General features: G+C 48.1%; 1 protein-coding gene across 3 annotated transcripts in view; it reads right to left on the reverse strand.

The window, feature by feature from the left end:
* The window catches only part of CARMIL1 (capping protein regulator and myosin 1 linker 1), a 274371-nt gene that overhangs the window by 89341 nt on the left and 169327 nt on the right, over window positions 1-15703 (reverse strand). For all 3 annotated transcript variants that reach the window (XM_054017434.1, XM_054017433.1, XM_054017435.1), the window contains exons 18-20: window positions 4881-4962; window positions 3997-4096; window positions 3853-3907 (exon numbers count right to left, since the gene is read on the reverse strand). In XM_054017434.1, the coding sequence (XP_053873409.1) occupies window positions 3853-3907; window positions 3997-4096; window positions 4881-4962 (237 nt within the window). The remainder of the gene's footprint in view (window positions 1-3852; window positions 3908-3996; window positions 4097-4880; window positions 4963-15703) is intronic.

Genomic DNA, 15703 nt, shown 5'->3' on the forward strand with positions numbered 1-15703 from the left:
TGGAATATCTGAATTGAATATTTCTTTTAAAAAAAATCCTATATAAATAGATGTGATTCTGCACAGACCATAAAAACTTTTATTCCCCAGCAGCATCCTATGATTTCAGATGCATATTGGAAGCTTGATATCAAACATACACTTTCTTCTATCCTGCTGTAGAAAATGGATGCTGAACTGCTACATTAAACATCTTTTAAATTGATCTTATTCAGGGAGGGAATAGGGAGAAACATTTCTTATAGTGAAGAATGCAATTAGAGACCATATTACATTTGGTACTGCCACACACTTGCTAGGTACACTCGGAAGGTTATTATCGAATTCAATTTATTTAATCTAAGAATACAAATGCTTTAAAAAACACAAAGGACCCAATCTTGCAAGGTGCCGAGAGTCTCCTATGAAGTGCTGAGCACCCTTCTCTGCCACTGACACCAGAACTGAGGGCATTCAGCCCCTCATAGGAGGTTCAATCATCAGTTTGAGTAATGTTTAGCCAGCAGTGCAGCATCCATTTTTCTGCAGCGGGAAAGAATAAAGTATGATAATTATACAGCCTCTGAAACCATACTGCCAGGAAATAAAAGTTTTTATGGGCTGCGCAGTACAACATCTATTTATAGATTTTAAAAAATGTACAATTCATGTATTGTATTCTCATGCATCTTTAACACCTGGCATTTTTTTTTTTTAAATGGTATAGAAAAATGTTAGTGGCTGGTTGCATTTCTACAGTCATTATACCAAACTACTAATCATTTAAAGTATTTCATTCATTATTCATTCAGCAGGGGAGAAAAAAACAACAATTCATCTCCTGCTTCTCTATCAATGGTATGAAAACAACTGAGCCTTTAAAACACTACACAACTAAGTGACATGCCCTCTATATTTCAACACAGCAATACCTCTGTTTTAAAGTAGTATAAATATCTGAAGAATTATTTTGCAGGGGGTTCTTTCAGATTATAAACTCTCCTCTCAGTGTTCTTAACACCAGGAACTACAAAACAGCGGATACTTAACTAATAGTTGAAAAAGATTAACAGTTATGATTAAGAAAAACGAAAGAGCTGAAAATGAGACGATCATTTTACTATATTGGTAAACGTGTGAAAGTGAAGATGTCTCCATTTCAGAAGTACCTCAGCATGGACGGAGAGTCATTCTTAGAGTCTATCTGAAACAATACATTCACACACAGGACAACGGAGTTTGGGCTTATGAGCTAGATCCTTCAGATGCTAGAAGACACTTTTATTATTGTTTTCGGCACCCATGAATATACCAGGCACCTCATAATGCAGATTAATGCAGATTAAGAAGAAGATCCCTGCCCTGAGAAATTTACAAACATGATGCAAAGAGATAATAAAACAGTAGGGCAGGATTGGGGGGAGTAGACACAGGATTACAGAAATAAGATCATATGGTTCTGCAGTGAAGATTAGTTCACAGCACAAAGAAGAGGTGGCATTTTTTCAAATGTCTAAATGAATGACTTCATTGGCTCACTTCCTTTGTCACTGGAAAAGAGTGTTTGAAGGCAGGAAGTGACTTAAGCAGAGCCGTCCCTTGGGTACGGCGAATCGTGGTGACTGCTCTGGGCCCCCCCGCGCTTTGGGGCCTCACCCCCGGGCCAGTGTGATTGGCTGGTAGCTGAGACCCCGGGTGCACGGGGCTGGGAGCCTAAGGATGCTGCAGCACCCCCTGCACCCGTAGTTCCCACACCTATGGTGGGGCCTGATTTGTCCCAGGCTCTGCATCCTCCTAGGGACTGCTCTGGACTTAAGAGAGGGTGAGGGCATGTTGTGTATCAGTTCAGGAGGGACATGGAAGAAAGCCTGAAGATGGCTGTCAGATGAAGTCAGATAAGTAGGAAGGGGAGGAGCAGTTATACAGGGCCTTAAAAATGAAGACAAGGATCTTGGAGTGATGCTGATGAGGAGAGTGAGTCAGCACAGGGATTCAAGGAGTGTTATGCCTGGTCTACACTGGGGGGGTGGAGGGGGAGGGAAATCGATTAAGTTACACAACTTCAGCTACGTGAATTCATGTAGACTACATGCGATAAATCGACCCCCGCTGGATCGATTGCTGCCTGCCAATCCGGCGGTAGTGTAGACACAACCTTAGTCTCTGCATTATGTATGAAATGGAGAGTACAGTACAGGAGCCAGGGTAGGCAGAGAAGAGAAGGCTATAACAACAATCAAGGCAGGAGATAGTGAGGGCCGGAATGAGAGTTTCAGTTGTGTGAACAGATATGGCCAGAAGAGCCATATAATTAGACCAGATGGACATAACAAAGACCTTAGAAGGAACAAATGGCAAGTTTTGGACATCATGTAGATGTGCAGAGTGAGGGAGAAAAAAAAAAGTTGAAGATGAACCCCAGGTTATGGGCCCCAGTGACAGGGAAGATGGTGTTATGCTCACCTGCAACAGAGTATGGGGGAGTGGATATGGTTTCAGAGGAAAGATCATGAGTTTATTTTTGCCTATGTTAAGTGTGAGTTGATGGCAAATACCTGGGAAGAGATATTAGAGATAGAGGATGAGCCACAGGGTTAGAGAGAGGGAGGCGGCGTGGGAATGGAAAAGTAAATTTGTACAGAAATGGGCAGTGGAAGCAGCGTGAAGTGATTAAATTACCCACAGTAAGGGAGAGGAGGCGGGGGCCTAGGACAGAACCCTGTCTTACCCATATGAATTGAGGGAGTGGGAGGAGCAGCTGAGAGGTCAAGAAGGATGAGGATGGAGTAGAGGGTCCTAAGATCTGGCCGGGAAATAATCAGTCATTAGAAACCTTGGCAAAAGCAGTTTCAGTGGAGTGGAGCAGACAGATGCCAGATTGGAGTAGCCCAGAAGGAGAGGAAATAGAAATGGGAATAAAGGAGGTGGGCCAGTAGCTGGAGTCAAGAGTCAGTTATTTTTGGAGGATGGAGAAAGCAGAACATACTTGTAATCTGAGGGAGACAGAGAAGAGAAGGGACTGAAGGTGATAAACATGCTACAAAAACCTATGTAGAGCAGAGCAGAGAGAGGTCAGCATCCCCAGGAAATCCCTTCTGGCCAACACAGGTACACCTGCATATGGCAATGGGGGAGCAAAGTCCAGTTAACAAAGGTTCCTTTGGAATTGGGGGAAGGGCTGGAAAGGAAGACTGTAGGACAGGATGCCAATTGAGCATTCAATGCAAAGACACATTAAAATTACCCACTGAAGTACTGTACTGAGAGAATGGCGTTTCCCAAGAATGTGGAGAATAATAAAATACAAAGGAAAAGCTTGCTTTAATTTCTTCTAGTTTTCTTCAGCTTTTCTTGGGTGAAAGAGATTTTGGTAGGCGAATGCAGCAATTCTGTGCGCTATTGAGCAAAAATGTCATCATCAAGAACAGTATGAGGAAATACCCATTCTGTATTCTGCAAGTGTTACCCCTCCCCACCCCACCCCCCAAAAAACCTAGGGTTGCAATCTTCTATTGAGAAATGAAAATGTCTAAAAACTGTGCCGATAGGACTGTGTGACAAAGAAAACTAGGTTAAGAACTTCAAACATTTTGGAATAAATTATTCTTCCAATGTGCATTTCCTATTACTGTATAAAGAGAGTTTTGAGCATGCACTATGTGAAAAACAGATTCCCCCTTTAGTTATATGTAATCCCAATTACAATTTAAAGCTAATTTCTTATTTAACAAAACAAATATCAGAACTAACAAAATGTTTTTTTTATAATGTCAAAATAACAGGCAGCAAATAAATTCACAGTAGTAAACCAGGGGTAAACTGCAAGGATGGTGCTACATAAATATGCATTACAGTAAGGTAAAGGGTACTCACTGAATCCTCATCTTGAATCATCTGTACTAAATTATCCAGTACAGGAGTAAGATTTCTGCAGGGCAAAAAGTGATGGAGACAATTAAATCAGCAGCTTTTTGCTATCAATTTTGCTAGTATTTAAAAAAATAATAAAAACCTTACTTGGATTTCATGTTGTTAAAATTTTTGCCCAACGCCAAGTGTCTTATTGATCGATTTTTACTAAGCCAGATTACAAGTGTTGAGAGATCAGATTCTAGGCCTGTGAGGAATCAGATTAAATGCAGAATTAAAAACACACTCCTTTTGCTAGATGGGGTTCACCTGAGTGACTTTACACCAACACACCAATTTAAATGACTCTGGAACACTTACTTTAAATTCTTTTATTTTTAAATCTTTTGGTCTCCTTTCATTTTCCATTGTTCCACAAGGCAACCCTATTGTTTGTGATCAAACCATTGAAAAGCTCTCTGCTAATCAGCAACTGCATACACAGCAGAAAAAGAGGACGAGGATTTAATCCCTAAACCTCAGTCCACCAGAACAAACATTCTTCTCTTTGTTAAGCAATGGAGGTCTTTTCTGTTCTTTGGCTTTGAGAATTAGAGGAACATGCTACTTTGCTAGCCTCAACAGTTATATGTACCAACGTGCTCTTACAGCCTCCAGACACAAAGAGGCTAATGTAAGAAGCTTGTGAATAAACCAACCTGCTAAAACAGGCTGCGTTTCGTTCTGTTCTTGGGTGAGAAAATGAATATGCTGCAGCCTGCCTACCATATTGATAAAGGTAATGGTTCAGCTGATGAAACTTACTAGGCACTGGATAACTTTCGGATTCAGCTATCATAAGCTTAAACAAAGCAAGGACTCATTTTGCTTGATGCCATTCTTAATAAAACCTGTTACGATGTTGAAAAAAACCCACACAAAGCCCTACGGCACATAAACATTATTACATCATGGGATAAAATGTTTTAAATCGCCTTTCTTAATCAGCTTCAGGGAATGCATTACCTTTCACCCCTTTTACATGTACTTACCATTGTCTGAAATGTCTAGGCTGGTGATATTGTGTATTTCTGCTATGCACCCTTCCAGAACTTGTGCACCTCCAGATCTCAACTAGAGACAGACAAAACATCTGCAACTAATTAAGGTATTTTGATAACACAGAAAATAGCAACAGGAGTTTTGTAAATATAAATGGTACCACATAGAGCAAAAATAGCAGCAACATTATAACTTGTTGACATTAATGCTACAGCCTACACAGAAATCATCTCTACGCTAATCTCTCGTGATATGCATATAATAAAAGAGTAAAAATATTGGACAGAAGTTTAACCAGGGATGGGTTTTAATGGTATTGACAAACCCCCTTTCACCCTTCAAGCTGGCAGAAACTTCGGGGTTTTGCTCCTTGCCTTATTGTAAAAATGTTTGAGTGCTTTTAAGTTCCTATTGGGAAGAATGGATATCAATCAACGTCAAAGCCAAAGATATTATGCATTCCTTTCCATCCTTGAATTCCAGAGACAGTCTTACAGTAAGAGCCTTCTGCTACCTCTAAGCACCAAAGCAAGGTGCTCTGTTCAGCAGAGAGAAGGGAGTTGGTGATAAGGAGTAACAAGTCAAAGGATCAACAGGGGTTTGGTCTTTTTGACCAATCATGACTTTAAAAAAAAACTTTATAACAGTTATAATAGTTAATAAAATCATAACAGCTAGGATTAGACGATGAGCTTTTCCTTATTTCAAAATGAGGATGAGGAAAAACATTAAGACAGAAAGGATTACTTGTGTGGTTTAGAGTACTGCATTATTAATCTGAATTATTGCAGCATATTAAAATACAGTTTCAAGATTTAGTGAAATGTCTGAAAAGCTTCAAAGGGAAGTACAATATCAGGGATACAAATTATTAAAACCACAGACTTTAAAAGGTTATTAACTCTTGACTATTTCTATGAATTGCATATTCAAGTAGTAAAGTAATGTTTTCAGGGAAGGAAAAACATTTTCATATTTCTTATTAACGAAACACAATCACATCTTCCCTACATAAACATCACCCAGAGAAGGACCACTAAAAAAAAAAAAAAAAAAAAAAAAGACAGCAATGATACATTTTATATTTGCAAAATATTTTCCACTCCAAACAATTTTCTGGTTTTCATGAAACCAAAAGACAGGATTTATAAGCATAAAGCTGCCATTTCACCCATCCGGTGGGGGGGGGGGAGGGGGAGGAGAAACCAGTGTCACTGTTATGTTGCTATACATAAAAAAAGGGACAACATTTCACCTCATTTGTAGATTTGACCAAATATCCTGAATCAAGTCGGCAGATTTTTGTGAATATTCTCTAAGCAAAAATGCTCCTTTAACCCAGCTCTAATCCAGATTCACTAATATTTTGCAGCAATATTTTTCAGTTCTAGCAATTTTTAAGAAAGGTTGTAGACTTCTCATCGGTGGACAAAGAACTTAATGCCCCAATTTGGACTTTTATTAGTGATTGGCCCAAGCTAAAATATTAAATATAAAATATTCCTAACCAAGAAGGGTATTTTGTACACAGCCCCTCTTTTTTCAATGGACTGAAAGAAAACCCCGGACCCAAACCCTCTTGGAACTGGTAGAGTTAAAAATCTAAATCTGGATCAAAATTTGTGCAGCTTTACTCCATCTCTAATTTACTAATAGCATTTGTAACACTTGCAGTATGGGTGCCAGAATCATTCCACTTCACTTTGGAATTTGCTCAGTGACTCTCACACTACTAGACAACCCTTTTACACAAGCTGCCATGTTAATTACTGTTAAACCAGTAGAACTGACAGATTATATTGACTCAGCCTTTATTTAATTTGTCTTTTTAAAAATATGGACATTTTAGTGGCGTATTATAAATTTGGCTTTGCTCGGACTTGAACTCGTGTTAAATAAAAAAGATAAAGTATAACTTTAACAAACATTTCTTTAACAAACACTTTTTATTAGCTACATTTCAACAGACTGTCTGTACTCATAGAATTCCTTTTTGGATTCGAAAAGCCTTATAAGAATCTCAAAAGAGATTCTGTATCGATCAATAGTATGGTACAATTTCTCTGCACCAAAATTACATCCAAAATAGGGCTTAAATGCTAATTCTGTGCATGCTTTAAATACACACAGGAACAATTTTTCAAGGGCAGCTTTTAAGTTTGCATCCACAATTTTATACACCTCTACCCTGCTATAATGTGACCGGATATAACACAAATTCGGATATAACGCGGTAAAAGCAGCACTCCAGGGGGACGGGGCTGCGCACTCCAACAGATCAAAGCAAGTTCGATATAATGCGGTTTCACCTATAACGGGATAAGATTTTCTGGCTCCCGAGGACAGCGTTATATCAGGGTAGAGGTGTATTTGCAATCTTTAGGGGACACAAATATGAGAATATTGATGTCTACTTAATGTAAGTATAAAGAAACATTTGATCCCAAAAGTCACAGAGAGTCAAAATTATATTATTTGCTCCCACAAAAGACAGGTGTACAAAAATAGAGATTAGGGTTACAGTCCGATGTAAACTTGACCCATGACAGGATATAAAAACCCACATCCTGTGTCCATACTTCTGAGATCACAAATACCAGTACATCACATATTAAGAACCAGCTCTTCAGCAATAAAAAGCAGAAAGCACAGCAGAAGCTATAATGTACCAGTATGCGGGGAGTGAAAACAAAGCTGCTTACTGATTCAACGGTTAATATGCTGAAGGTAAGGCATGGAGGGTACTTACACAGTGACCAAGCTAAGGGAAGCAGAAGGGAAAAGAGTGAAATATATCAGTGCTGAGCAGGTAAAAATAAAACTGCAGTTTTCATAATAAAATTAGCAATATAAAACAATCAAGCTCTGGATTAGAGTTAGTACACCAGAAATTTGATGTGCAGGTAAATAAAAAGAGAAAAAAGAGGAAAGGAGAAATTTATCTTTCCATGCAGAATTAAGGCCCCTGGCCCTGCAGCCTGGATACAACTTTGCAAGAGCAGGGAGAAGGAAGGACAAAGGTGGAAGCATCAGGGCTTCCTGCCTCTTGTTACTACACCCTCACGGGAGTTAGAGTTGGGAGAGGGGAGGAAAACTGGCTCACAGGCTTTATTGCGGGGCAAAGGCTGCGCTGATTTCATCCAGAGCGAATATCAGTGGTCTAAACCAGGCCAGGGTGAGCCAGTCCCAGCTCCTGTCATGGTGCTTCCTACCCTACATTATGGATGAGATTGTTGCAAGCATAACTTTTTTTTTTAAAAGCACAAGAGGATGGATGAGGTTTAGTCATGGGGAGACAAGTCAGGGCAAGGGAGTATGGAGAAATGTCAGTTGACGGACTGGCTCAATTTTCTCTTTTACAGCTGTTTTAAGTTCAGTTTGTCTTGAGGGAGGTAATCCTTCAACTAAGCCAAGCAGTAAGCCTATTTAAGTCACCAAAAGGGAGAAGAGAACATCTTCTCCTGACTGTGGCATTACTCCTGGTATATTCTTCCTCCAATATGGCAGGAACCATAGCACCAGTACAGGCTTGGGCAGTTTAATTAAGACAGACATGGGTGAGAAAGGGGCCGGCCTCTCTGCACAAGATGTGGAAGAGGGCTCACAAGGTGATAGGTATATGCCATGATCAGACTTGGCTCAGTGTCTAACATAGCATGGCCCACAACTGAGGGGTTTCCCTCGACCCCCAGGACCTGGTGGTTTAGCTTTCTTCTCTACTGACTGCAGAAATTGCCTAATTCAATAAATTGTCCCCATTAATGCCAGTCCTTAAAGCCATGTCTGAATCTTCCTTCCTGTGAACTCCAGGCAATTATGTATGTAATTTACAATCACGAAAGTCAACTGCTCTTCCAAACAAAAAAAAACAAAAACAAAAAACAAAAAAAACCCCACGCACAGCCACGGGCCGCAGGGAGCGGCCGGTCAGAACCACACCAGATCCTAGACGGTGAGGATCGGACTTGAAGGTGTGGTGCTGTTGTTTACCCCCCCGCCCCGGAAGGGGGTGTGATTGGACAGAGGGACACTGTCGGAGGGCAGTGCTCCGGAAGAGGACGCCGACGTCTGGAGCAATGCAAGTCCGTGCACCCCACAGAGGCGAGACGACAGGCAGAACGCCACCCAAAGAGGGCGCTCTACTGGCGCAAAACTAATTCCCCGAAGCGGCCAGGAGGAGGCGCCACAGCGGTGAGCTACCGACCCTGCCACACGTGGTGGAGAATGCGGGCATAGCGGTCCGCCCCTGATACGAGGGGCCAGCGCCAAGACTGCGGACTATTGCCCAGAGCAGTGTCTTGCGCAGACAGACGGTCGACCCAGATTGTGGGTACAGACCCGGACCCACCAAAGGGGTCCAGAGTGAGGGGATTGAACCGGGAGTAACCCGCTGAACCCCAACATGGAGGCTGAGAAGTTATTAAAATGGCTGCTAGAGAAGCAGCAAGAGCAGTCGGCCCAGCAGCACCAGCAGCAGGTGCAGATGCTGCAGCAAATGACCACTCAGCAGCAGCTGCTGATGACCCAGCACCAAGAGAATCAGCAGCAGCTCCTCCGAGAGTTGGCCACCCAGCAGCGGGTGCAGCAGGAACATTTGGTGCAACAGATGGCCGCACTGTTACGGCCGACAGGAGGCACCCCTGCCGCCCCCATGGGAACCGGACTGGGGGATACCCCAGGGGCCCTACCGATACGCCTCACCAAGATGGGGCCCGAGGATGACCCAGAGGCCTATCTGGTCACATTTGAGCGGGTGGCGACTGCTGCCCGGTGGCCCTCAGAACATTGGGCCACGTTACTAGCCCCTTATTTGACGGGGCAGGCTCAGGCCGCATATCGGAGCCTCGACCCCCGGGAAGCACTCGAGTACGCCCGAGTCAAGGCAGCCATCCTAGACCATACCGGCATTAGCCCAGAGACCTACCGACAGCGTCTCCGTAAAGAACAATATCCTCCGGGGGCCCGACCCCGCGCCGTGGCCCAATGCATCCGGGACCACTGCTAGAGATGGTTGGACCCAGAGGGCCTGACGGGACCCCAGGTGGCGGAGCTGGTAGCCTTAGAGCAGTTCACCCAGATCCTACCCCCGGGAGGGAGGGCCTGGGTGCGACGGCATCGACCGGCCACCCTCTCCGCAGCAGTGGCCTTAATGGAGGACTACTTATCCGCCGAGGGGGCAGAGGCACCACCCCGAGCAGCCGAGAGCCTTGGTCGCAAGGGCGGCGCAGAGAAGGGGAACCCTCGTGGGACGGGAGCCTCTGGACCACTGGCAGGCAACAGCCATCGGCACCCGAGACCTCCCAACCCTGAACCCCGACCCAAGTTATTGCCGGTGGCGACTCGAAAGGAGCAACAGCCCCCGGAGCGAACAAGCCCCCCCGGAGGAGGCCCAAGCCCGGCCGAAACCCAAGAGAGGTGCTGGGGCTGCGGTCAAGAGGGACATTTCCGGCGAGATTGCCCTTTTATGGACTGCAGCTACGGGCAGGCCTGGATGGCCGGACAACGGGCACGGCAGAAAGGGGTAAGAAAATTGATAGTCCCGGTCCAGGTTGAAGGGAACCCCACCAATGCCCTCGTAGATTCGGGGTGTAGTCAGACCCTCATACGAGAGGGGCTGGTCCCGAACCTCAATCTTTCGGGGCCCCCGATCTACCTGCAGTGTGTGCATGGAGACATCCGCCAGTATCCCACAGCCTGGGTCAAGATGGGAGTAGGCGGCCGAGAGGAGGGTCTCCGAGTAGGAGTGGCCCCTAGGCTGGCCTACCCGGTGGTGTTGGGACGAGATTGGCCCGGCTTCGGAGAGGTCCTCCTAAGATATCACCCACCCAAGCCCCGACCAGACAGGACTATAGCACCGGGAACGGGGCTGCTTGGGAGCAGGCTAAGGGATGACCCCGGCGAGGGGACCTCCTCGACGGCGGAGACCCCTGCGAGTTGTCCGGGAGACAGACCCCGTTCGGTGGAGGACGCCCGGGTAGAGTTAGAGCGCGACGGGGACTTCTTACGTTAGCAACGGGAAGACCCAACCCTAAGCCGAGCCTGGGAACAAGCCACCAATCCTGCTGTTGAGGGGGACGGGACGGTACGGACTCCGCAGGGCCCCCGCTTTGAGGTATGGCAGGACCGCCTGTACTGAATAGCGCAGGAACCCCAGACCCGAGAGACATTCCGCCAGCTGTTGGTCCCCCGGAGACTGCGAGCCGGCCTCCTCCACTTAGCCCACTCAAACCCTTGGGCCGGACACCTGGGACGCGAGAAGACCCTACAGAGGGTGGCCCGCCGGTTTTTCTGGCCAGGCATCCACTGGGAAGTGGCAGACTTTTGCGCCTCGTGCCCAGAATGCCAGCGAGCCGGACCGAAAGGGGTAGCTCCTGCACCCCTGGTACCCATGCCAGTCGTGGGGGTACCCTTTGAACGGATCGGGATGGACCTCGTCGGCCCCCTTGAGCGAAGAAAGACAGGGAACCGCTTTATACTAGTAGTCGTGGACTACGCAACACGCTACCCCGAAGCCGTTCCCCTAAAGACAGCGACAGCACTGACCATTGCAGGTGAACTGGTAAAGATTTTCGCCCGGGTTGGGATACCCGGGGAAATATTGACGGACCAGGGCACCAATGTGTCCTCCAAGTTAATAGCCGAGCTATGTCGCCTCCTCCATATCCGGACCCTCCGGACATCGGTGTACCACCCGCAGACCGATGGCTTGGTAGAGCAGTTCAACGGTACGCTAAAAGCCATGTTGCGGAAGTTTGTGGAGGAGGACCCCTCACATTGGGACACCTTGTTGCCGGCCCTACTGTTTGCAATAAGAGAGGTACCACAGGCCTCGACGGGGTTCTCGCCTTTCGAGCTCCTATATGGCAGGCAGCCCAGAGGATACTGGACCTCCTGAAAGAGGAGTGGGAAACACGGGTCCTTGGGACCACACAATACGTACTACAACTCCGGGAGCGACTCCAAACATTAGGGGCCTTCGCCCGTGAAAACCTGGAACGGGCCCAGGCCGCTCAGGAGCGCCTCTATAATCGAGGGGCTAGAGGGAGGAAGTTCGCCCCAGGCGATCGGGTGCTGCTTTTACTGCCCTCTTCCGAGTCGAAGCTCCTGGCCAAATGGCAGGGTCCCTATGAAGTGATCCGACGAGTGGGACCAGTCGATTACGAGGTCAGACTACCTGGTCGACGGAAAGAGACCCGCATTTATCACGTTAACCTTCTAAAGGCCTGGAAAACCCGGGAAGCCATGTTCATTGGCCCGTCCACCCCAGATTCGGAACTTGGACCCCTAGCAGGGGACCTTCCCGACCCCGGACCGGCCACGCTGGGGTCAGGCCTCAGCCCTAGACAAAGGGGGCAACTACAACGGGTGGTAGAGAAGTTTCCGGACGTTTTATCGGCCCGCCCGGGCCGGACGACTTTAATGAGCCATCACATCGCCACCGACCCCGGGAAGAGGGTGACGGATAACCACCGGCCGCTGCCCAAGAAAATGTGGGATACAGTACGACGGGAGGTAGAGACGATGTTAGAGATGGGAGTGGTAGAGGAGTCAACGAGCGAGTGGCGAAGCCCTATCGTCCTAGTGCCAAAACCAGACGGGACGACTCGGTTTTTCATCGATTTCAGGAAGGTCAACGCTATCTCCCGTTTTGATGCCTATCCCATGCCGAGAGTGGATGAACTGTTAGAGCGCCTCGGAGGAGCCAAGTACCTGTCAACTTTAGATTTGACTAAAGGATATTGGCAGATCCCACTGACGCCAAACTCCCGAGCGAAGACGGCCTTCCCTACGCCTTTCGGCCTCTTCCAGTTTGTAACCATGCCGTTCGGGTTACATGGAGCGGCGGCCACGTTTCAACGTTTGATGAACAAGATCCTCCAACCCCACGACCAATACGCGGCGGCGTACATAGATGACATCGTGGTCTACAGCCTTGACTGGGAGAGCCATTTACACCACCTGGCAGCAGTGCTACAAGCCCTCAGAGCGGCCGGCCTAACAGCTAACCCAGCGAAATGTCACTTAGGCCAAGAAGAAGTGACCTACCTGGGATACACGGTAGGAGGGGGGAAACTAACACCCCTGATCAGCAAGGTACAAGCCCTCAGAGATGTACCCACCCCCACGACGAAGAAACAAGTGCGTCAGTTTTTGGGATTAGCTGGGTACTATCGTCATTTTGTACCAGACTTCGCATCTATAGCCGCCCCCCTGTCAGACCTAACGAAGAACTCCCAACCTCGACAGGTACAGTGGACTACGCAATGCGAGCGAGCCTTTAACACGCTCAAGGAACGGCTCACTCAAGAACCAGTACTACGACACCCTGACTTCACGAAGGAGTTTATACTACAAACAGACGCTTCGGAAGTCGGCCTAGGTGCAGTACTCTCCCAGGAAGTAGATGGGGAGGAACACCCAGTACTGTATTTAAGTCGGAAGCTGTTCCCCCGAGAAAGACACTTCTCAACAATAGAGAAAGAGGCCCTGGCGGTACGGTGGGCTATCGACGCCCTCCATTACTATCTGCTAGGGAATAGTTTTAAATTAATCACAGATCACGCCCCTTTGCGATGGATCCACAGCATGAAAGACACGAACGCTAGAATTATGCGGTGGTACCTTGCCCTCCAGCCTTACGACTTCCAGGTGCTACACCGACCGGGTAAGGCCCATACTAACGCCGATTTCTTCTCCAGGCTAGGGGAGGAGGGCGAAGAATCGGGTCAGGGAGGGGGATCTTTAGCGCAGGGGGTGGTCTGCAAGGGGGCAGTTAAGCTCCCATCCAACTGCCGAGGCCCTGAACAGTTAGCCCTGACGGCAGAGGATCCGTCACGCTGGTACGGGGTGTGTCCCAAATGCACAGAGAGTGCGAGAGGAGGGAACACACCCCAGCCTAGGCAGACGGCCGTGGGAGAAGAACCCTTGCGGGAAGCCCCGGTGGAGGACCAGCCCACACTCCTGGAACCGCCGAGGACTGCGACTTCTCCAGGTCGAGAGGGAGCCTCACTGTGGGAGGGACCAGCCGAGGCGGTGGACCACGAGACCCGTGGAGAATTAGGAGACCCGTGGGACACTCCAGCAGCAGAACAGATAGGAGCCAGCTTAAGGGAAGAGACGGACTGGTACGTCGGACCCGGTAAGCCTCAGCGTGTTTCGGTGGGACCCCCCCGCTGAGACGGTGGATAAGCCGGGTTGCCCGTTGGCAAAGACTAATTTCCGGGACTTTGGGGCCAGTAGGCCAGAAGGCCCAGTGACAAGGGCTAAGTTTCTAGACTTTGAGCCGGTAAGCCGAGCCGCTGCGGGACAAAGATTGCTTTCCGTGCTCTAGGCCATTAGGCCGGTTAGGATACCCCTCCCCCCCCGGGAGGTTCTTAAGGGGGAGGGTGTGTGGTGGGGCGATTACCCCACACCTAGAGAGACTGGGCTGCGGCAGGCCTAGGCGCCTGCGTAGACGCGAGGCCAATCAGGAGAGGGCTTGCTGGGAGCCAATAAGAAGGCAGATTGGAGCCAGCCAATCAGGGCCCGGCTTAGCCATATAAAAGGCTGCCCAGAGCAGGAGCAGTCAGTCTGTCCCAGGCCTTCAGAGGGGAAGGTCTGTCTCCAGAGCTGGGAGGCCAGCACCACGGACAGCGCAGTGCAGGCCAGCCTGAGAGAGTGGGAGAAGGCCCTACTCTATAGCCTGCTAGGCGGCAGGCCTGGGAGGAGGAGGCCTAGCATAGCGAAGGGCTGTTGGGGAAGCGGTCCAGAGGGATAGTCAGAGGAGGAAGGAGAAGGAAGACAGTGAGACTGTCACACGAGGGCCTCTGGACCGGGACTCAGAGTAGTGGGCGGGCCTGAGTCCCCCCCCCCTTTTTCCCCCATTGTTTGCTGTGCTACCCCACGCACAGCCACGGGCCGCAGGGAGCGGCCGGTCAGAACCACACCAGATCCTAGACGGTGAGGATCGGACTTGAAGGTGTGGTGCTGTTGTTTACCCCCCCCCCCCCCCCCCCCGGAAGGGGGTGTGATTGGACAGAGGGACACTGTCGGAGGGCAGTGCTCCGGAAGAGGACGCCGACGTCGGGAGCAATGCAAGTCCGTGCACCCCACAGAGACGAGATGACAGGCAGAACGCCACCCAAAGAGGGCGCTCTACTGGCGCAAAACTAATTCCCCGAAGCGGCCAGGAGGAGGCGCCACAGCGGTGAGCTACCGACCCTGCCACAGCATGTCATGTGAAAACACACACAAACCGAAACAGCTCATGAAGTCTCATTTTCAAATCAACTAGCCTCAACTTTTCCTATCCTCTTTTCTCAACAAATCTCCACGAATTAATTCCCTTTCTTCATACTGTCTACCAAGCATAGGTATAGTTTGACTTCTATATTTGGGGGGGCAGCTCCAGTCAGCCCAACAGGACTACATATCGGGGTGGGGGTGCGGGACAAATTCCATGCCTGGCTGAGGCTTGCAGTTTGGGAAGGCAATGTCCCCTGTACTTCTCCCAAACTACACCCATGCTACCAAGACATTATGCATCTGGTCCAGAGATGCAGATATACGCCTTAGTTTGAAATTGACACAAACAGCACTCCATATGTATCACTATGGATGCCCCTCCGCTAGGACATTCAAGTTACCTTTACAAAAAACTGTGGGTCCTTTCCTCTGGGGTTTTCACTGCTAAGCTTAGGAGGACCAAAGTTCAAACTACTCTTTTGTTCTCATATTTGTTTGCAAAGCCCACACAGTTGTGAGTGAGTGACTCTCCTCCTTTCCCCAACTTCTTCAGTGATCTTTTACCCTATGCAGCACTCATGGGAACCAT

The sequence above is a fragment of the Malaclemys terrapin genome, chromosome 2 (genome assembly GCF_027887155.1).
Source record: "Malaclemys terrapin pileata isolate rMalTer1 chromosome 2, rMalTer1.hap1, whole genome shotgun sequence".
NCBI classification, from domain to species: domain Eukaryota; kingdom Metazoa; phylum Chordata; order Testudines; family Emydidae; genus Malaclemys; species Malaclemys terrapin.